Source organism: Drosophila navojoa, chromosome 2 (assembly GCF_054131105.1).
Source record: "Drosophila navojoa isolate 15081-1374.11 chromosome 2, UAZ_NAV_1.0, whole genome shotgun sequence".
Lineage (NCBI taxonomy): Eukaryota > Metazoa > Arthropoda > Insecta > Diptera > Drosophilidae > Drosophila > Drosophila navojoa.
In genome coordinates this window covers 13,564,603-13,589,149 of record NC_142890.1, presented here as the reverse complement: position 1 = coordinate 13,589,149, position 24,547 = coordinate 13,564,603, and the positions used below count along the sequence as shown (strand labels likewise).

Here is a 24,547-nt window from a genome sequence, read left to right as displayed (position 1 = left end):
GACAATAGCGATATGAAATATACGTTTATATGCCAACTTTAACCGACTTAAGTATATCAATCTATAATTCAAAATTCATATATATATTTGTAATAATTAGAAATGGGATATTAATGCCTAAAAGGTATTATCAAGCTGCTTCTCTCATTATTGAAAAGCTTAGCTCTTATCAGTTACGTTAATCGATTGCAGCCCAACATAACCTAAAGCCACTCTAAACACATAGATCTTTGTGGGGATTGCCAAGAATCATCTGGCAAAACTTATAAATTAAGTTGTTTCTTTCAACTCTTCAACTCCAATATTTCTAAGTTATCTCTTGGCCTGGCTTTCAGGCCACCATCTCAGCCGCAGTGAATTTAAACAGAACTATGTTTCAACTTCTTTGCCAAACTTTTGCCTTACATACATATATTCCGCTTGGGCTTTTCAACTTGTCACATACAGAGCATAAATCTAACACACACAAACACACAGACACAGAGATATACACACACACACTATTACGCGGCAATCAGCATGCGACAGCAACAAACTTTTGTTCTATATTCTTTTTTTATTTGCACTTCGGAGTTGAGGCCACAGCTAGTTGGCTGCCATGAGGGGCAGGCGGTCAACAAGGCAAGTGAAACATTTGTTTTCGCTGCCGTTTACAACTTCCGGCTCCAACACGGCTTAAAGCGTTCTCCGTGGCAGTTTTGCATAGGGCCGCCCCAAAGTATGCAACAAAATGCAGAGCTTTAATAGAATACACAGCGGGTAATCCACCGAGGCGCCCTCACAGCTGCCTCGATTTCAGTTTCGACATGGCACATAAAGTTTGTTGTAGCTCGGGGATATGGTGGCTGGCATAGAAGCGTCCGGGCTTGTTGTCATTAGACTTGAAGATGAGATGTACATGCGTGCATGCCAAACAAACGGCAAGCCAAACGCCATTGTGATCAGCACAATTCCTTTTCGATTTCCTTTGTCTGTCTCACTGAAAGTGGGCTCCATTTACCTCGCCCGCCCATGCGGCACAAATGTGCTGAAATGTTAATCAAATCACTCATCGGCAGCAACAGCGAGCCCTACCAACAACAATATGCCACTTCGTTGGCCATTGTTCTAAACTGCAATTGTGCCAAGTGTGATGGATATGGCATAATATAGATATGCGAATAAGGCCAAATTGGCAGCAGCTGCGATTCAATTTTCTTTTCCACTTGGCAGCCAAATAAATATTTGTCATTTCCTATTTATCCTAAATAAATTTCACGTTCAAAAAACACATTGTTTCGTTTCACTTGAAGCAAACATTCAATAATTCATCAAATTATTTAACATTTATTGCTGATGGTTTTTAACATGCAAACCTTTTAAATTCGCAATGTTTTTCAATGCTGTTATCATCATTGGTAAACGTTTGCCAGCTTCCTTTTTGTTTTTATGGACTAGAAACATTCGCTCGTAGAATTATTGAGCAAAATATTGTTCGCTCGTCTCTTGAGGGATTTTACAATAACTCAAATAAAACTGAAACTAAGGGCGTAACAATAAAATAAATATATATATATTATTATTTACGAATATACATAGTATGCGCATCCATATAACTTAAAGTTTTGTACAGGGTATAAACAACAACAAGAACAGTGAGTGTCATAATATTCATAATCGATACCCTCTTTTCACTTTTTGTGTGAGCGTAAAAAAGCAAAAGCTTTACTTTTTTATGACGCCAGAAATCGTTGTTTGTTTTTTGAATATTTATTTATTATTTACGCTTGCCATAAATGCATCAATTTTGTGTCAAAAACATTTGATTGTTTTCTTTTGTTAAAACTGGGACCGATTTTTTCATCACGCCCCATATAAGAAATGTAAACAAGGGAGGAAAATGAATTGAAATTAAATTTAACAGTGAGAAACCCATCAAGCTATGCACATACAAAGGATATTTTTATATGTACATATATTACACATTAAAGAGATGGTTCCTTAGATTAGATTCATATTAAACATTCTGGTCATGGAAAATAAAAGTTTTCAGAGTCAACTTAATAGTTATTATTGAAGCTTATTAAAAGAAAACAAGCACAGACTAAGTCAGAAAATAAAATTCTTAGCAAAAGTCTAAGAAGTTGTTTAATCCTCAACAAAATCAGTTGAAGCCTATGACGAAAAAATATTTAATTTTACAGATTTTTAATTAAAATTTCATATACATTTTAGATTTTAGATTTTTATTTAAAAATTATAATTTTTAATTTGTATAAATTAGTTATGCTAAGACTTGTTTACACTCACTGCTACCCAATAGGTTGAACTAATTGAATGACCAGCACTGTGCTGTTTGTTTACTTCTGGCACACATTGACGCTATCCCACATACATATATACAATGTGACATACGCACACACACTCACACATACTTCATCGCTCTCAATCTGCTTTAATGCCACATTAAGGCAACTGAATGGAATTGAATATGAAAAAGGCGCAAGCACAGCCTCCCACAGGCACACACACGTACACACACACACACGCACTCTCACACACACGTGCACAACCTATATGAATAGCAGCGCGGGGCGAATGCGTAAACAGCTCGTCGCGTACATTGATGAGGGAATGCGGTGCGAGCAGCGAACGCCGAAAGGAAGCAGAGCAAAATTTTAAAAATAAAATGACGCTGTAAATAGACAAAAGAAAAACACGAAGAGAAACGCCAGGGCTGAGCTAAAAGCACCAGATGACAGGGCAACACAAGCACACACAAATACACACACACACGCACACGCACACACGCACAAAAACAAAACAAAGGAATATGAAGAAACAAAATAAAGTGAAATGAAATAAAGTAAAAAGCACAACAGAAAACTTGCTGCGAATTTTGAGCAGAGCTTTGCTTGGTTGAGCAAACAAAGTGGGAAATGTTCGGCTGTGTGTGTGGGTTATTTTTACCGCATTTATGTCTTTTTGAATTCGCCAGTTGGTTTTTTATTTCATTTTTACTGCTATTCGCGTTTGCTTGCTGTGTGCTAATTTATCTTGTCGTATATGATTTAATGCTCCGCCACACCCGTAGATGCGTATGCACCCCATCCCTTCCTACCGGCACAATTGTCTGGCTCCATGTATGTATTTATGAAGTCACTAACGGGCAGCTACTTTCGATGCACTTCCTTGCGGCAACAAATTATCTCAGCGAAAATTGCAACACCAGCAACAGCGGCCACAGCATCATCATTTATGCAACGTGCCCCTCCCCAGGCCCCCTCGCCAAGGGAATTCCAACCGAAGCCCGCCAGCGAGCAACCCAACAATTTTGCAATTTAAAGCAAATTTGTTTTACCAAGTGATAAACGATGCCATTCATTGCATTTGAAATGCACTTACCGATTGCATATGAATCACAAATATACGCGAAAGCGAAATACTCGAATCGATTACGTTTCTAAACAGACAAATTGGTTCAAGCGAGTCAGTCAGCGCTAATGAAAACAAATCAATTTCAAATTTGTATACAAATATTTACTTGGCTTTGCATTAAACATTTAATATGGGCCACCATTTATTATTAATTCGATTTAAATTTTGTTTTTTATTGAATCCATAGAACTGCATTTGGAAATAAACATAGGAAATGTTTTGAGCAAGATTGTGGTCTGAAAATAGCTCCCTAATAATCCATAAGTTATGCTGAACGAATGAGATCAGATATGTGGAAAAACAAACAAAATTATTAACTTGTTTGTTTTTTGTATACGAGAAATATATTTCGAATTTCATTTCTTTACTTTGTTGTTTGCCAAAACAAATAAACAAATAAACATGGCCAGACCGAATCGTGAATATCTTATATACTGCAAGCACGAAACATTATTTATCTGTTAAAAATTGTTTATTATGAAGAGCAAGCAATAAATAATAATTGTGTATGTTAAACAGCAAATAATAAATTGCATCTAATGGCAAATAAATTAAATTCAAAAACTTATTAATATTTAATATTAACAATTAGTAAATAGATCTAAAATATTTGTGACTGAGTTAATAAGATTTGCGCATGTTTAATGAATATGTATTAAAAATTCCTTAAATATTAAAAATCCATTATCGTCGACCATGCTCTAGCCTTGTGGATATTTTGTTTCTTTAATTCTTAAAATACACTGAAATGCGCCGGTGGCGTATACGTAATATGCTTGATAATTGCTGCTGACGATTTCACTTGTTGGCAACTGCAAATATTTAAATTAACTCTCAATTAATTTGCATTTTAAAAAGTCCTCCAATTCGTTCGGGCACATCAATGTTGTTTACTTGAATGAAATTTGATGATGTGTGTTCGGCAGTTAAAGACTTAAAGCTTTGCATGCCAGAAAATAAAATATTTGTAGGTGCCAATGGCACACTCAACATTTCTCAAGAAATATTCAACAAATTAAATAAATGTTATATGAATGTCCGATAATAAATTTATTTTTAATATAAATATATATATATATATTACCTTAAAATTTACTTCGCAGCAATAATTGCATGTTTCTTTTAATAATAAATATATACAAAAAATTTGAATATACCTAATTCTTATCGTTGTTTGTAATTTATTACATTTTAGATAAATACTTTATATTTATGTATCCATATATTCAAATCGATTTAATTTTATTGCAGTTTAAGTTTGAATTCGTTTTCTATAAAATAGTTTTTTATATTATTACCTTAAATTATAAGCTCCTTTGCTCAAAGTTCCATTTCTCAGATGATGAACCTTATTCGATTGAAAGCGAAACCCATCTGCAAAGATCTAGGAAAAAAAAAAAAATATTAGCAATTATCACAGATTGCTATGTGCAAACATTTTTCTATCAGTGCGAAGTGAACGAGTCTTCCACGATAAAGAGCCGTTGCAATTAGAGACATTCAGAGAAATTAAACTCAGCCAAGGAGCAAATTAATGAGGACAAGTCACTGCAGAGCCAGAGCCGTGATTTATGTGCTTTGCGGCCAGGGGAGCAGTGTGGTGGAGTCAGGTGCTTTGGCCATCGCAGCGGGTTGCATTCGTGAGGCATGGAAACTGTTGATGGCTGGCCGTGGGAATGGCAAAGCGACCATCGTTATACTGCTCGATGGTGGTCACTAATTTGTGTCACGGTTTTGTGACCAGGTGTCTCTGTGGCCACGGCAGCCGACTCGACTGGCATCTCATTAGTTGCTTCTAATTAGCGAGTGCCCTCGCTCACAAAATAATCTAACGCTGCAAATTCAAAGCCATTCTACAAATACTTTGCCTTTTTCTTAAGTCTACATAAGAAAGCTCTAGGGCAGACTGCTCGACTATGAGATTCCCTGAAGAACTGATAACCCAACGATTCTTAGTTTTCTTCTGCGCTTGAATCATTAGCACTCAACTCTCTCTACATCAACAGTGCTCAAAATATAGCACAGCTAGAAAAATCACTGAATTTTCAGGTCCAATTAGCCACGCTCCCAATGGGCGGGAACACTTAATTTTTCATCAAATACTCATTCCACTTTGTATACAATAACGAGAACAATAAAAATTGTATAAAACTGTTGGTGAAACCGTAACCCTAGCGCCAAAACAGAGCGAGGCTGAAGTCAAAATCAAGACGGTCTAAATCGGGACACCGTTTCCCAACAATTACACGCCGTTGCAAGGCGGAAGGAGGCAAACGGCGCAACCGCCCAATGAATGAAAAACGCAGAAGGAGAAGCAGAATAACGGAAGGAATTTGGGAAAGTCTGTAAATATGGCAGAGCAAGCTGCGTTTGGCTTATACCCAGCACCTAGGCGAAAGCAAGGGTATTATTGGGCATTAGAGCTTTATATTACATACAACAAAAGGTGCTGATGGCTTTACATTTATTATGGAATACGATGAGTCTATTCCCTAACTTCTTTCATATCGATTAGCTCTTGAATAAGCTATAATCGCTAGACGAATGACCATAGCACACACGAAACGTCAGGAATCAAAGGTGTACTTAGGGTATCCGCTAGTCAACCACTCGCCGCTTTGACTGCATTTGCTTGAATTGATTTTTGTGGAAAAAGAAAATTCGTAAACTTGAGAGATTTGTGTATGCCGGTATACACAGAGGAAGCTGGAAGATTGCTCAGAGAAAGTAAACCGTGAAAGTTGAGGGCAAAAGGGTTAAGTGGAAGCCGTTGGTGAGGCTATTTGCAGAGTTGCTGTGACATTTGCTAAGGCCAAAGCATTTTGGAAGTCAAATGAGTTTTCCAAGTGAAGTATTAGGATAAAAGGCGAATGAAAAGCGATCAGAATTGAAAATCACAAAGTTATGTTTGATTAAAATGCGTAAATTGTTTTGTCATGTATAAGGTCTAGAATTTGCTTGAATATTTTCCCTATGGCTGTAATTAGGCGTCCCCAACTCAAAAGACTCTATGCCCGCTAAGATGACTACATTTGAAGAGCACAAATTGTATGGCCACATAATGTTTATCAGAGTCACGCAAGCAAGTTCAGTGAACCCATTATAACGCTCGGTAAACCGCAAAACTTCAGCGCTCGGCGAACGTGAAATTTTAACGGGTGACATCTCATGACATACGACAGAGAAGGCTTTAACCACATACGGACTAATCCGATGTGCCCTCAAAAAGCCATAAACTTGTCACACACTTTGCAATCTACAAATGCTCTCCCACCCCCCTCTTTCCTCTTGGCTAGCTGCCATCACGTAGAGCGTGGAGTTGTGCTAGAGCATCGAGTGTACTAAGGCAGCTGCTCAAGATCTTGGCCAAGACTAACATTCAACTTGGCTAGCAGCCATCTTGCTAAGCACTCGATTTCCTGGCAATGCGCGTATGTGAATAATTAAAGTCGCGTGTAGTTTGTCAATGCTCACGCAGCACGAATTAATTCGTTTAGCTCATTAGCAGGAACTGACGAACGGACGCCTCACTCACTGCCTAGATCGAGGCAAACTGTTAATTGGGCGTGCATAATACAAGTTTTCGCACAAAATTTTCAGCCGGACAGCAGTCAATGGCCAACGGGCAGTAGGATTATTTCCTCCTTTCACGATGCGCGTTTCGCGCGGCGTAATCCTTTTCAATTTGAATGTAAATGAGTTAACTCAACGGGCATACAGGCGCGAATGTGGCAATTTGTGTGGGCAAAAGACACGTGCCACCGCAGCAGCGATACGCCAACATATGCCACTCCTGCGGCACGACTCGGCCAGGCAGTGCTGCCAGCTTAGCCTGTTTTAGGCTAGATGTAGCCTAGTTAAAAGTGGTCTAGCCTATTGATAATCCATTGAAAATAAGTATGGAATGGAATAGCCAGAAATTGAGGCAGACAATGCAGAAGTCCAAGTCCATAATATACTGTGGAAAACGAGACTGCCTATGGCATTTAATAATTATATGTATATTAGTGTACATAAGCTATTTAGCATATCAACATTTAGCCTTATTATACGATTTAATAATGCGTGTTTGTTTGTCTATAAATGTGTGTATATCTGTCTCTCTGCCTGTCTCTCTGCCTGTCTCTCAGTCTGTCTCTCAATCAATCTGCCTCTCAGTCTGTCTAACAAGCGCAATTGCCGACGAATAACTACAGAAGATCATTTAAGTTGTCCATGTATGTGTATGTGTATGCAGCAGTACTCACTTGGTGCTTATATTTGAGTAAAACGAAGCTAGAGTGTCTGCAGCAGCAGAGAGTGCTCCTATTGGTCACTTAAAAGTCGACTGCAACGACCTCTACCTGCCGTCAGGCTCAACTTTTGAGCGTGACTTGGTGTTAGTGTTAGTGAGTTAGTCATCCTATATAAAAGGGCTGCAGCTGCAGAGCTTCTTCAGTCGCCCAGGCCTGATGGAGGTCAATCGTTCAGTGCTTTAACGTGAAGCGTGTGTGTGTGTGAACATATTTAATGATCGTTCAGCTAAGCATTAAATACTTTGAGGAAATACTTAGGAAAATACTTAGAGGAAATACTGAGCGGAAATACTCAAAGGAAATTCTTAGAAGAAACACTTAGAGGAGGCGTTTATAACTCAAACAAAGTAGAAATACTTATAAATGAAAAGCATTACTATGAGTAAATACAAAGACAGATCATTGCAAATAATTTATTAAATATATTTGTTAGTTTTGTTCTGCTTTCTTCCATTCGTCATCTAGCCTAGTATTCCAGCCTTTACTTTTACATTTTATGCTATTTTCACCCCCAATTCAACTTATTTCGGATCTCGAAGGTGCCAACACTGCTGTCAGACACCCTGCCTGCTGAGCCAGGCATACAAATGCATACATGCACATCAGCTTAAAGGGCTTGTAACGCATGGCAACCATATGTGCGGCATATGCAACCCATAGACGTATTTATGTATTATTTTTATTCACAATCAAAACAAAGTTGGCCAAGTCATATATGAATGACAAATAATAAATGTTCAATATAAGGATTACTCTTCTTATATTTTAACCGTAATTTATTTCAAATCGATCTTTTAACATTTAACATTTAACAATTCGCATATTTGATGTTTCGTTGGAAAAGCGCATATTGTTTATTTCTGTATTTATAATGATGTGATTATCTCTAAATCTACTTACCAGTAATAATTAGTGGCATCATTTTTAACATTCTTTAGCCTTTAGTTCAGCGTCCATGGACAACTTTAATTTGCCGCGTTAAATAATCAGAATGAAAATCATTTGCACAGATAATGTTTTTTTTTTTTAATTGGCTATATTAAGGCAATTAGCGTGTATTTTTGTGTTTATGTACGTAGACAATCTCTGCATGTGTGTGTTTATCTCTGTGCAAACAGTTTTAGTTCTATTTGTGCAGCAACTTTTTGCACTAGTTTTACGCATAGTTTCCCTGTATTTCAATTAGAAAAAAAAAAAAGGAAAAAATAATAACACAAGCAGCCGCAGAGCCAACACATTTTCTGCTTTTGGCTGGGAATCGTCGCATGGCGGCAGCATCAAAGGATATTCGCACATTTTGCAGTTCGGGTTGGTAATGCGGCTGAGATAAATAACGGAAATTGTGTCAGCTTAGAAACTAGAAATTGAACAAAAATGTCAACTAGGGAAAAAGCTTAGGCCATGCGAGTTTCGTATTAAAGACTTGCCATAATTTAATCAACATTAAGTTGAAGTATAAAATATGCCAAGCAAAGTAAAGTTAATTAGCACTCTCAAAAAATAATGCCTAATCAGTGCACTTCTGTATGTATAAATAAAAGTATATTTTAATAATACCATTAATTATCCCTCTTATTTTTTTCATCCCATCATTTTGACGTGACTATTTTTTATATTTAAGAGAATCCGAGAACACAACCGTAAATAGCAAGCTGTATACTTTAGCTCATAATCCGCCTGGTGCCAAAAACTGGGACATGCCGACAATATGGCAACGAACGAGGGCCGAAATAGAATTAGTTGACAGCCGAAATGTCCCCAAGCTGAGCTGAGTTGCTGAAGTGTCTCAGCTGAAGCTGTAGCTGCGGCTGTAGCTCAACTGGAAATTCAATTAACCCAATTGGTGGACTTGAACGACGTCTCCGGTTAGACCATCCACTCGTCCGCCGTCGCAATTCCCCCAAAAATATGCTCTTCATTATTATGAAAGCCCAGGGAGAGCAACGGCAGCAGCGCGCAAGGTCAAAGCGTATTAAATGGGCTTAGGATAGGCAGAGCCCACAAAAAAAAAGGGTTCTGCTGACCTACCAAAGCTGAGTAAAACAAATTCCTGCAATGCAATATAAATCGCAGCACAAAAAGAGACGGGAAAAAACATCAAGTCCAAAAGGGGAAAAAGAAAATTCACTACATAATTAAATTTCTGTATATGTGTGAGTAGCAACTCAAATGCGAGACTATTTGTAGGTCTCTTTGGCAGCCATTGAAACATAATGGAGAATGTTTATGCTGACCCCCAGCAAGCCGCAGAGCCTAAACTGGACTGGTCAAATTTATGGACGGGCTTTGCTCTACAAATTTGTCTGCATATATTTACTAAAGGGAACTCATTTCGTATAGTTTTTGTGCCTGCTACGGCCGAGCTATGTAAGTGTGTTAGTGTGTGTGTGAATCTCTCTGTATAGTTATATTATAGAAGCTGTCAACACATTAGTGTTATATTAGAAGAGTATGCACAAATGATATCCAAAGGATAAATTTTGATACCCAAAGCATAAATTGTTCATATTTGTTCTTTTGGCAAACTAGCCTCAACTTAAACAGGCAGACTTGGCGATTTTTTGAAAATGGCCAAAGGCATTCCTGTATATATAATATAAGCATTCATGTCTCAAGTAGCTAATGCTAAATATTTATACTCCAGAGTCTGCTCGGTTTTCATCACTGTGAAACGAGCGCACCATTATTCGCTTTAAAATACATTAAAGTAAGCATACTTGGCTTTTACAATCCAGTTAATCTGATAGCGCTGTTCCCTGATGCCCAAACACCAGGCCAAATCACTTGGATTTGTAAAGGCAACAAAGTGTAATCCGTGCTAGGCCTCAGGCTTAACATCTGATGGCTGAAATTAGACATCTGTAGGCTATTTCGCCCACGCCACGACGCCACTTAATTAATATTTATAACACATACTTCAACATATGTATCTGGGCGACATAACACAATTAATGTAATTGGCTGACGCAGTGCGCAAATAGTCGTAAATCATTTATCATCACAATCTTTGCTAGAGTGCTGCCAATACATATATTGTCACACACACACATTTGTATGTGTGTGTCTGCGTGTAGGTGGGGAGTTGAAGGTATATCGATCTAACTGGAGAGCAGTGGCAGTGGCTCTCGACAAACGAATTTTCTGAGATTTTTGCTTTATTACCCTTACACAACTTAAGTGCTGAGCGAATCGTTGGACGCTCGAACGTCTCCAAGTGGGGTAAGCGATACAGCGCCAAGCGCTCAGCGCTCAGGTAAAGAAGACTTTGAGCTCAGCGTAAATCAAATAAAATGCGAATAAAAATGTTAAGTGGAAAGCGCTCAGAATTTTCGTTTGCTCGAATATGCAAATTGCTTTTAGCTCTGATTCTTGCCGCGCATAAAACGTGTGCCCAACGCCGATTTCAATGCAGGTGTATTAGTATATATACATACGTACTTACAAATATATTTATTATGTATATACACACATATATCTACATATATATTTATATATGCGTGCACTTGTACCAGCAGAAAGTTCTATACCCGCAAGTGTTTTTCATTAAAATGTCTGAGATTCTCCTTCAAGCAGCGGACAGAATTCATAAACATTTCTATATGCATAAATGTACATACTTACATATATTTATGCATGTATATGTATATATATTTATATATATACTGTTTGGTATAGAAAATGTGACATTATGCGCAGATTTTTTACTGGAATATTTTTCTGCTAGCCGCTGGTTGAGTCTCATCTCTGCTGTTTTTCTTTCTCTTTGACTCACTCTGTTTCTCTCGCTCTCATTTTCTCTCCACACTCGCGTTCCCTCTCTTACTCCTTCACTCTAGCCCCTACTTAGCTGCTTGCCCCTCTAGTTCTTTAAATCTCTCTCTCTCTCTCTCTCTTTCTCTCCCTCGCTCTCTCTCACTTCCTTTATATTTTATTTTTATTTTCTATATTTTTGGCAGAATTTTAATGATGAATGGGCCTGAAAGTGCGACTGTTTGTGTGTATATATATGTATGTATGTATGTGCTCTTATTTATGTGTGTGGGTGATGTTTGCAAGTGCTTCAACAAAAATCTGCATAAATTTGCGCAAATAATGTAATGTAAATTATTTTAAAAAATTTTCCATCAGTGCTTTGGGAAATTTAATTACTTAGCATTGCGGCAAGGAAATAAATTTCAGTTAAAGCTGTTACACCATAAATTGCTTTATAAATAATGTCACATGATTTACAATGCTTTGAAGCTTTAACAGCATTAAGCTCTCTATTGTATGTTAAAAATAATAAAACATATTTATTTAAAATTGAAAATTTATTAATTTATTATTTATAAAGTTGCTCCAAAAATTATGTTCAATGTAATAATCTAAGAGAGAAAAAATCAAAATAGTTTATTAATTTTGATTGACTATCATATAATATGAACTAATTTATTCATACATCCTAAATTATAGTTCAGAGTTTGTTTCATATCATTTGCTCAAATCAATTGCTACAACTATTTTGAGTTAGATTGAAGCACGTATGCGCATAAGAATATAATGTTAGCTATTTGCGTATATTATATACTTTATGAGGTAAACAAAATACGCCTTTTCATAGGATGAAAATGGCTTGTGTCTTATTAGTTCTGATTGAAAGCAAGGTCAACAGAAAAGTCATTATAGTCAATTGACATTTAAGGCAATCAAATAGCCCAAGCGCAAGCACAAGCACAAAATCGAATTACTCGAAGGCCAATAACAACAACAATAAGTAAATCAACTGGCAGCAACATCAACAACAGTAGCAACACAACTTTAACAACTACAATAACGACACAAAACTTTTTGAATACAATTACAACAATCAACGGCACATTGGCAACAAAATCAAAGATTAGTCTGTATGTACGTACGAATATGAGTACTCTTATGTAGAATGGAAAAGTTTCATATTTGCATGTGTGTGTGTGTGTAATGTATGTGTTCATACATATGTACGGAAATTGCGCCAACAGATTCAAGTTCATATTGAGTCTTTGCTTTGCTTGCCACTAATTTGTGCACAAACAAAAAGACGAGGACGTTGTTTTCACTCAAAGCCTAAACACACACACACACACTCGCAAAAAAGCACTCACACACACACACGCATAGAGTAAGACATCAACATAACATGGCCAACAGCTGGAACGGTAATAAACAACAAGCAGTTAAGGCAGCACCAACAACAACAGCAGCAACAACAACAACAAACAACTGAACCATTGAAAATCCTTCGCTTTGCGTGTGTTGCGCAAGAGATTTTTGTCGCCAAGTGTAGGCGGAGCAGGCGTGATGGAAAAAAGAGTAACACAAAAAAAGAAAAAACAAGAAAAAAAAACACAAAGAACGAGTGAAACTTTGTGCGATGCTGCATTCACTGCACACAAGCACACACCCCCAACACACACACACACATACACACATACTGGGGCTTCTGTTGGTTATCGAGAAAAAGCAAATCACGCGGCGTATACTTATTGCAGTCCACAGTGTCAAGAGTCTGGCTGGCTGTGCCTGTGGCTGTAAAACATTTTGGGTTTCCTTTATATAATTTTTGCATGCGCAACAAAAGGCACATGCAATCAAAACAATATCAGTGCAGGTCAACACAATGTTGACCTATAAGGCATATAGTATATAAAGGCAAAAATCAATTCGATTTTATGCAACAAATACAAATTTATATTGTTATTAATGAAAACCATTCAACTTTATATAAGTCTCAGTTTAATTTATTCTGATTTCAATAGATTGGCCTCCAAGAATTTTCTATTCCCCAGCGTAAAATAACTATTTCTTTTCATAAATTCCAACTAGAATTTGTTTAGGCAAAGGCAATTGGAAGTCGAATTGCCAGGAGTTCATTATTCAGCTTTCCATAAATTACAATCTAGCTCTAGGTTGGTGTAGGAAACCTCTGCACCCAGAAACTCAAACCCAAACCAAAACCTCAGTCAATGCTCCACAATCAACAAACGAATGCGGGCAACGACAGTGGCTTTATCCAAATACCCAAAGTTTGCTCTTGCCACAATTTAAATTGAAATTAGTAAAGGAAGCAGCACAGCAGCTCCAACGCAATTCAACTCTGAGCTAGAGAGCAACCATTCGGCAATTCCTTTCGAGATTCGTAAAGCTCGCATAAAGAGCTGTAAATAAAAACCGAGCTGAATTGGTTGTTTACTTGCCAATGTTGATAAATACTTCAGGTGCAGCATTTTCTAATGAATTTATTTATTTTACTCCAATGAAATATAAAGAGATGGAGGTTTCACCATCTACGCCTTAGCTGCCGCGCCTTAGACTGACCTTAGGGATCAAGTTGGCAAATGCTTCAAGCTGAGTTCAATTAGCACACCGCTGCCTAGCAACCTGTTCCCTGTGCCTTTGCCCATCAAAACAACATAAAACAATTTATGCAACAGCATCCACGACTTGAATCATTTGTCTGGGGTAACTAGAGCAACCGCGTAATTGAGTTAATACACCTGCTGTCAATGCCTGCAAATTTGAATAGCGAAAAAAAGAAGAAGAACTAAAAGTGCTCTAGTTGGGGTGACTCAGCTAGGAGATACCCTGAATCAAGCAATTCTCTAACTTTTGTGGTTCACAGGGTCGATGTCTTTAGCGAATCTTGAATATATATAAGCCCTATGGGCCTCCCATGCCTTCTTTTGCCCCTCATTTACATTGTGAGTCTAAAAAAGACCTGGTAATCAAATTAACAAATTATAAATTCACATACTCTTAAATACATAAATATTACTAATAAAATAAATAATATAAATATAGAAATGAAAGACAAATAATATAAGCTTGAATATTATTATATAATCTACATTATTTCAAGCATAATAGGCTCTAGCATACGGAATTTGCCTAGCTATAGGCTGTGAGCTTGGACATGTGTGTATTATTTAGCTTGATAAACTATCAGAAGGGCCTTCAAGATGTTGGACTGAAAGTTAAAGTGCTTACGAAAACCACTCATATTCTTGAGGCATTCAGGGCATATGGTAAATAAAACACACACGCGCACAGAGACTCTCGCTCTTGGCAGCGCGGAGAGACACCTAACAGGCACTTGATAAGTGTGGCTATGAGTGGCAGATGCTTTCCCGGCACCGGTCACCACTTACCGCACATTGTTAGCTGTAAAGATGCCGCCGAGCTGAGAGAGCCGAGCCGGGTATGCGAGGCCTCAATGCATATGTATATGTGTGCGTATTAAAGATGCTCCAGATAGACCAGCATACACTCACACGCACGCTAACTGCCGCTTGCTGTGTGTGCGTGTGTGTGTGTGTGTGTCAGTCAATATGTATGTAAATAAGCGGGAGAACAAGTGGTTATAAATTTTCAAGGAAGCTGCCGTTTGCCAACAATATTATGTATACGCCAGCGAGGCCGAAAGCCGTCGAGCAAGAGTAAATCCGCACGCATATCTTACTATTTGTATGGATACAAGCAAGTATTTGCTGGAATCTGTGTGTGTGTGTGTGTGTGTGTGTGGGTGGTTGTATGAGTTGATGTAGGTGCGCCTTACTAATAATGCCCTTAAGAAAGGACACCCTACGCAAACGCACAAATATCAAGAAACATTGAGAAGAAATAGAGGCAGCAGCAAAAAATTGAGTTAAATAAAAATAAATGAAAGCGAATATGACGGCTAGATGAGCGAGATGAGAGTTTCCCAAACGCCGATGAGGTGTGCATAAGTATATGTGAGTGTGGCGAGAGTGGGCTCAAAATATACATATATATGTATGTATGTATAGCAAGTACACTAAAAATGATGGAGGCCAGCCCAGTTAGCCACATCGCACCCTCTATCTACATCACCTATCAAGCTGCTTTCTGTGTATTTGTTTTTTCTTTTTATTATTTTTCGCTTTTATTGCTCGCATCCTTGAATGTTTTTAATATGTTTATTTATATCAGCGTGCTAGAACGCGCCGTCAATGTTGTTTATCGCTCCTGCTCCTGCTCCTGCTCCTGCTCCGACTCCTGCTACTTTTCCTTGGCCCAATGCAGTCCGCTAGTTACGCGCTTATTATGTTCCTCGTAAAATCACATAAAATTAAAAGCTATTTTGCTCTTGAAAACGCTTTTACTTTTCCATTTTGACTAGATGCTCGTGACTACAGCAAACGCCCCTTGGCCTTTGCCCACGGCCTCACATTGCCAGTCATTAAAATGGTGGCTGTATTTAAAAGGGCTTAAGGGTTACCGCTCACTCTACAAGCAGCTGGTCCGTCCAGCTATGTCGAAAATATCGCAACTCTGCTGTAAACTGAATTTTGCTGTCATTCTCGTCTTGCTCTTCTCATATCAAGCCATAATCATTTGAGAATGATATGAAATCAGAGTCAAATCCAATTCAAGCAGTTTACGTTTTCACTCTGTTTACTCATTAGAAAATAAAATTTTCCAATGAGAGCTCGCCAACTTAATTGACCAAAGTGGTAAACTCAAATTCACATTTGAGGCATTATTAAATTAATTGCGAATCATAAAATCTGCACAGCTCCAACAATTAGCAATCCCATTTAGACAGCAGTTTAACATGCATATCGCTTAACCTTTGAGCGGTCAACCCCACTGTGCCGGAAGACAAAATTTACAAAGCGTCTATAATCAGGGAAATGCTCAATGTGCCACAATGCGCCTGGGGCGGTTGTAGATTATTTATTTAGGCCCTTTTTGGGCAATCCAAAGCAGCGATCAATCATTTCCGGGCAATCGAATGAGTATGGCTATGGCTGGCAATGAGGATTGAGGCCATCGGGCCACTGATTTCAGACGATAAGAGGACCAAATTTAATATCTTAATGAAAGTTTAGATTGGCGCCATTGCTGATGAATTGAAATATTGCCGCACGAATGCGTTTCGCAGGTAATCAAGCATGAAGTAGGCAGAAGCAAACAGAGAAGGCTGAGCTGGTGGTAGCTCCAGATCTATGAATAGACAAAAAATCCGTATGAACTTTGTCCTTAAAGTTCAAGGTGGCGGTTGTAAAACTATATCAGAAGAATGTAGATGACTTGAATATATCCTAAAAATTGCACAGGTCTAAGGTATAAGGAAAAAAATTTCATATTTTGTCTATATTTACGGACAATACCTGAAATTGCCTTATAAGATTTTTTATTTTTTACAAACATGATTGTTACTAAAAGTAGAATACCCTACGACTCCTGATTGGTGCTGAGCATTGAAATGCAAAGCAATCGAAGCGCAACGAATATAAATAAAGTCAAAGAGTTCAGAGAAAAGTACACGCATCCACCAACCCTCCCGTCCCCCACCCACACACCGGTAACAACAACAAAATTATATACAAAATGTTTATTTAGGCGCAATCAATTTTATGGCAATCCGGTTTTTATAGCAACAAAAGAAGGCACGAACCGGAACTGCCAGCCACCAACGCCTCGCGGCCCGAATTCGCGCCACAAATTATGCAGAGCATCGCATTTCTCTGAAAATTCGCATCTGTGTGTGTGTGTGTGTGCTTGGGTGTGTGGGTGTACATGTGTGTGCATGTGCTTAACTGTTTCCTATGCGATTGTGCGTGGGTGAGTGCTTAAACGTGCATGAAAACGCTGCCAGCCAAGTGAAACAAAAACAAGCGAAGCACTGTGAGAGCGAGAGAGAGAGTATGCGTCGATTCTATCAGAATTTTTAACTAATTTAAAATTTTAATTTAATTAATTTGTGTGTGCGGTTTGCTTAATGAAATTATGTACTTGCGCTTGCGCTCTTCAAATAACTTTAGCAATTCCATTAAGCAGCCCATCAACAGACAATTCCGAATCGAATGCTTAAATACCCTTCATTTGCAAAGAACTTTATCCAAACCAACTGTCGAATGTGTGAATTAAACTTGAGTTGTTTGCGTTTGACAGTTGCATGAAATCTTCGTACAGCTCATTTTATTCTCATTGATTTTCCAGTTTATATAAAGACTGCAACGGCAAATTGCATTTCATTTACTCAATCCGCCATTTTTTTCGCGTATTTCCAGGCAGCTTCAATTTGGAAACCAATGGATTGCAATTATGAGCAAACTAAGTGAAGCCCGAGAAAAGTTCATTAACAGCAATCACAACAACAGCAACAGCAGCAGCAACAGCAACAGCAACAGCAACTGCAGAAGCAGCAACAACCTCGACATCGACGACAGCCACAATAATCAACAACATCATCGGCAGCAAAATGTAAACGGCTAAAGGAGGACTCGACAGCTGGGTCCGTGAGCTCTGCAGTAGCAAAGTTAAAGACACCATAATAGTGAATACAACAAAAAGTACAGCGACAACTACAAGTACAACAACAAGAACAAGAAAAAACAACCACAGCAACAAACAAAATACACAACATAAATGAAGTTAACAATCTGTCAAATTGCTAAATTATTTCTGCTGTTGACAGCCTTCTTCTTTCTTAATTCCCATCACGCCTCCTCCACCTCAACTACCTTGAATAACACCTCTGGCGCCAGCAACAGCAACGTCTTTTCATCAGGCCAAAATCTTGCCCCACCGACCACAACGCCAGCTGGCAATGTGCCCAAGACATTGGCAAATGCGACTGCAACAACTGCGGTTACGTCCACGGCAACGACAGCGACAACAACAGCGACAACAGCGAGAGCGACAGCGAGGCGGACAACAGCAGCAACAACAACACTTAGCACCAATCCATTTTTGAGAACCTCAACAGCATCAGCGACAGCAACAACAACACAACAGCAAAGACAACTACAACAACAACAACAACAACAACAAAAAAGCAATGTGCAAGAATTGGTACGTCAAGCACGTCAACAGCAAGATACCGCAACGCAACAGCAACTGCAACATCCACGAGAGCAACAGCAACAAGAACTGGAACAACAACAACAACAACAACAACTACAACAACGCCAACGTCGCCAACATCAAAAACAACAAACAACAACAGCTGCAGCTGTCGCAGCTCAGCGTGTAGCCGTTTTAATACCTTCGTCACTGCACATTGATATGATGCAAGTGCAACAGGGCTTCCAGCATTTCGTTGAGTTTTTTCAAGTACATTTATCTAACGCCAGCGTCGATTTTATACACGATGTCGGTGAGTAAACAACTTCAGCTAGCAAAATCAACACTAACACCAAAAAAAAAACTCACACACACACCCAAACACAGTCACATGCAGAGTAACAGCAATACATATATAAACCAATGCGATTTATTCTTTTTTTTTAGTCATTTTGTTTTGATTATTGTTGTTCTTTCTCATTTTCTTCTGTTTTTGTTTTTCTCATTTGGCGTTGACCAGAAAAATATTTAGAAACTACTAAGAAAGCTTCAGTCGACTTTGTTCGACTGTGAGATCTTCAGAATCCTTTGAGGAACTGATATCTCAGCTCTGCTACAGCGCAGTTGGTGCAACGAATCGATAACTATTCCCATGTATTTGATGTCTATTAACAAGCGTATCGAAAACCAGTTATAAAGTTATATACAAAATTGTATATCCTACTTCCTTAAAGCTAAGGTCGAATATGGATTCATATGTTTTTTAGAGAATTTCGATTTTAGCTATAATCCAACCAAATCAAAAAAGAAATGTATGCTCCTCGAAGAATTCAGGGAATCTCTGAGTCGAACAGTCTTGCCTAGCGATTGCTTATTGTTTTTCTTATTGCACTATGCATTAACCTCATTTTATTGTCAGCTGTCCTTTTTCTTGTGCACATTTAATTGAATAGTAAAGATGCTTGATGTACTTAGAGGAGAGTGCTCGCTAATCAAAGGCAACTTTGTTATGGTAAATGCCAAGAGGTTTCCATTTTTTCTGCAGCTATCATGATGCAACTCAGTTAAGAGGGCATCTTCTAGGATTCATCCGCGACAAGCATGTCGAGGACTCTCTGCATTTCCTGCATAAGAATGTCTTTTATCATTGTAAAATATTGTCCTCAATGCAAACTCAATTTGCATGCATTATGCGCAGACTTTGTTAGGCAGTCGGCTATGACTGACTGGGTAATACTCGCTCGATTTGCCACGATCCTGAGAGATGCTCTACTAATCGAAGTAAGCAGAGTCTGACTCAGGCCATATATGCCCCTTTCTGTTTGGTGAACGAGTATAAATGTGAATCTGTTCATGCTATTTAAACTAATTAAAGCGCAACGAGTGCAAGTTTCCGGCCACGTCTTTTGTCTCATGCCTTTGGCGTTCACGATTCATCAAGAAGTAGCACAGCACAGATGCTGTTCATCTCTCTCTCTCTCTCTCTCTCTCTCTCTCTCTCTCTCTCTCTTTCTATGTTTTCTTATGTGCTTACTACCTTAATTGCGTTGCCTTCGACTTAAGGCGCGCATGTCATGCCAAAGGACTGGTATCCTGCACCCGCACCGCCCCCTGCCATATGCCCATCGATGTCATAAATATTTCTGTCCGGCAACTGACAACTTACAATTTCCGCTTGAAATCTTTATAGCTGCATTTGACTTATGAGAATTTTTATACTCCAAGCTCATAGAAAACGAATAAAAAGCGATTTCATTTTTTCTGCAAATGCCTATAACAGACGGATGTCAGCTCTGAGTCTGCAATAAATTGAAATAGTTGAATTTCTTCAGCAATACCTTGTTGTTGATAAATATTTCAGAAATTTCTAATTGAATTTCATTGAACTTCTAAGTTTTGCAGTGTTTTTGCAATAATACTCTAAGAATTTAAGCATGTGCCAAGTTTTCTTTGAATTGACCAAAAGAATTTTGATTCCATAATAAATCCATAAAGCTTCCGTCTTACTTCAAATCAAATTTATTGCAATTTAATTGAATGAGCTAGGAAAAACATGTATCTAAAGTTTATTTTACAATTTGCTTCCCTTAAAATGCAGGCTGGAAAAGAGTATCGATGCAGTTGTGTCTTTTGTTGTTATTATTGATTTATTTTAAAGCTACTTTTAAGCAGCTCAAAAAAAAAAGTAAGCAGCTTCCGGCCATTGTCCAAAGTTGCGAGCCGATAAATCACGTAGTTAATAATGCTTTATAGAAAAAAAAGTTGTAATTTCTTTGGACGTATATTGAACTTATGAGTTTGGGAAGACCAAACTTGTATTTGTGTGTACATATACATATATATATTTCTTTTCAATACAATCAAACCAACTATAGTTTGGAAAATGTGTGAAAGAAGCTATGTGCAGGAATTTAATTTACTTTAATGGCTCATAGAACAGCTGCAATAAAAATGTAACTGAATGAATTCATAATATAAAAATAATAAAATATCTATATCGAGGCAAAGAAAATTAATTTTAGACTGTAGCTAATCGATACTTCATAGCTACTAAGTGCGTCGTAAGCATGAAAACTTTTTAGTTCGACAAATTGAATACTTAAGCGCATTTCTGTGTGTCATAATGATAAATTCAGCTAATGAATTATCACAAATCGCGATAAGCTGCGGTTTACTCAGCCGAGAGGCAAGCCGAGTCCAAGTTGCTTAGTCTTACAGTGCCTCAGTTGGTCTACCAAAGTTTTTGCCCAAGTCTCCGCTAGTCTCTCACTACGTCTGGCGATTTGTTTTTATTTTTGCAGTTTTCATTCTCTTTGTTAGCTGAAAAGTAAACGTGGTGGACTACACATGAGCAAGAAGAGCGCGCAGACTGGCTGATGGAAAACTTGCACATTGGCCACTTATTTGGCGCCAAAGTTTTGCCAATTACAGCAAAAGTTTTGATTTGATTTATTTAATGTAAACTAAGCATCGCTAGTTTGGAAGAGCCTGATGGGCTGACCTTAAAATTGTAGCAATTCAATTTGAAAAGGTAAATTAATTAAAGCCAAACAAAGGCACAAGCAAGAAATTCAATTTATAAACCAAGCTCGTAACTCTGTCCCTTTTTATCGTTTATCTGAGGGCAGTTGTCCACATGCAAAATAAATTTTATTTTCCGTAATTTCTTTCCACATTGTGCCAGGTTTTATGTTGCAAAATATTGAAATTGATTTTAGTTGCATATGTTGCAGTAAGTTCTCCCACTATTCTCTCTCTCTCTCTCTTTCTCTCTCTCTGTTTCTCTCTCCTGCATCTACCTCAATTTACGACCCGGCCACATGAGCACAGCAAGAGTAAAACCTATTGTCGTGCATTTCCCTGGTCTGGCCTGGCCTGGCCTGGCCAGCTGAATTCATAGTTTATACCCACGCGACTTGGCCAGGATTCTCAGCATTTGCGGTGGCCCAGAAGGCCGGACGAATGTATAAATTGTATTTCCATGGATTGCCTTTTGTGCAGCAAAAGCGACAAATTAAAAGGTGGCCACGTTGCCAGGGGTATAATAATAAAGTCAACTTGCCCGCCTTGGACATCTGTGCTTTAATTTGCTAAACATGCAGCCTCCTTCATCAGCTGCCCTAGCCTACTTCAATTTCCGCTTTTTATTACAAAAGTAATATTTGCGTACGGAAATAAATAAAATAATGAATTGTGCTGAGAATTGACACAACAAAGCAAACCAAGCCAACAAAAGGCATTTTAATTATGTGGCCAAAACTGAAATTTTTAAATTTATAACATATTCATAATAATTAATATAAAATTTAATGAGCATCTTATTAATTATAAAAAAAATGGCATATTAAATTGTTTTTGTGCTATTAATTATTTTATGTTATATAGATATATATATTTTTTTTTTTATTTAAATTTTCTCAATTTGTCATCTAATTAATATTTAAAAGACTTGATTTTATTTATAAAAGTTTTAATAAAATAAATAATAAATCAAATAAAAATATATAGTGATATTTATAAAATAAAAAATAATAAATGCATGACTAAAATTTTGATCTGTTAACTATTCACAGTTTTTATTCCCAAATTGTTTTGAATGAAAATCAAATTATTATTTAAAAAAGTCGGTTGAAACATCGAGTGTCATTATTATAAAGGATCCCTATATATACGTAGTTTTCAAATACATGCAGTTTATGGAATTCTGTAACATCATGTAAATTATGACAGTTACGCCAACTCACATCTGTTGCGAGCTGCAGAAAATCAGACTCACTCGAATAGAGCTGCAGTTAGACTGCGTAGAATGCTTTTGCTTGACTCGCTTCATCAACCGCTACTGTAACTACACTTCTTAAGCACACACACGCATACACACACACACATACAGAGTGAGGATACACGCAGAGGACTTAAATATGCAACCATTTTTATATGCTACATAAAATGTTTCTTTCTTTCCTCTCTTTTACTTCTTGCTTTGGCGATGATGGCGTTGCTGACGCGTAGATTTAAGTGGCTTCATTAAATTACTGGAGCTACCCAAATACACGAGCGTTGTAAAGACTTTAAATGCGGGCATTAATATAGACACCGATGTGGACCTCGATGGCAATGGCGATGACGATGGCGCTGACCCAACAAAGCAGCCAAGTCAGCAGCGTACCCAAATGAAACAGTTGTCAGCAGACACTTTATCAGCACCCACAGGGCGGCCAAAGGAACAACAGCAGAAACATCAAAAACAGCAACAAAATGATAAAGCTCAGAAGGAGAGGGCGAGGGAGAAGGGGAAGGGGAAGCAGCAACAGCAGCAGCACTCGGATACCAGCAGCTTGGCCCACTGTCACCAGCTGGCGGAGCAACTGGCTTACGATTACAATAAGAGCGCTCTCTTCTGGCCCTGTCCTCAGATGAAAGTATGTATACAACAGTTTCTATCTTTGTTTCTATTGTTCAATTAATAATAGCTAACTGTGTGGAATAGAGGCAGTTCTTAAGTAGGTGGGGATAAGAAATCACATTTTAGCGGAAGTGAGATTTTTAATCCCATTCTGCTCCAAAAACTGTGCTATAAATATTTATAAAATTAAGGTGAATGTAAGAGTTTATAATTTTAACGAAAAATCGTGTGATTTTTTTTAAGATAAGTAATTTTAAAGATGTGAACTGCAAAGAATTTATAACGGGATAAGATTGATAGCTGTCAGTAAATTCTTTCACTCTGATTTGAAACAGTAATCCTTACCTAAAAATCATTTGAGTCTTAATTAACGCCACAATTACATTTCCATTAAGCACGATAAGTGGTCTGCCTCTCAATGCGACTCGCATTCAAATGCTTCATTTTTCATGGAATTCGAGGTTAATTCATTCCAAATGCTCACAATTCCCCGTAAGTGAGTGAACAACAATTTGAGCTTCCAGCTGAGCGCATTGGAGGCGTGCGTTCATTTACCGGAGATTGCACTCATAGCTGCAGCCAAAATCAACCTGAACGCAAATGCTTAACCAACTAACCATCAGGCATTTGGATGCTGAAGTTTTACATTTTTCTGAGCAGGTCCTTCAGAAGCAGCAGCTCGGTGAAGTTGAAACTGAAAGGCGGCCCCGGGCGCAGCTGAATACATAATGGAAATAGCAAAGAGACTAAAGTTGAGGCAGCTACTAAGTGGCCAGAACAAGTGGGAGTCTAACCCCAAATATGTTGCAGCAAAATACTTGATAAAAGTCGGAATTAGTTTTTGTAGCAGCTCTAAGAGAATTTGCCGTTGCCGTTGCCCTTGCCGTTGTTGTTTTCTTTTTCAACTACTACTATTTGCACTTCATTTAAAGTGCATGACATAGTTCGTAAATTGTAGTACGCAATTTCGAAGCATTTCATAGTTACCAACGGACATAGAGTCAAAAAATCATATATGCTAGTATGTATGCATTATCTGAATTTCGATTTCTGTATATATTTAACACTTAAGGGCAAGCCCCGATAGCTGTAGAGTATCTGCTTA

The 24,547-nt window shown here is 38.0% G+C and overlaps 1 protein-coding gene across 7 annotated transcripts in view; it reads left to right on the top strand.

Moving 5' to 3' along the window:
- Nucleotides 1–24,547, top strand: part of LOC108658181 (uncharacterized) — a 64,881-nt gene that overhangs the window by 4,512 nt on the left and 35,822 nt on the right. For all 7 annotated transcript variants that reach the window (XM_030382871.2, XM_018110840.3, XM_089259442.1 and 4 more), the window contains 2 exons: nt 17,765–18,852; nt 23,049–23,458. In XM_030382871.2, the coding sequence (XP_030238731.1) occupies nt 18,123–18,852; nt 23,049–23,458 (1,140 nt within the window). In that variant the 5' untranslated portion in view covers nt 17,765–18,122. The remainder of the gene's footprint in view (nt 1–17,764; nt 18,853–23,048; nt 23,459–24,547) is intronic.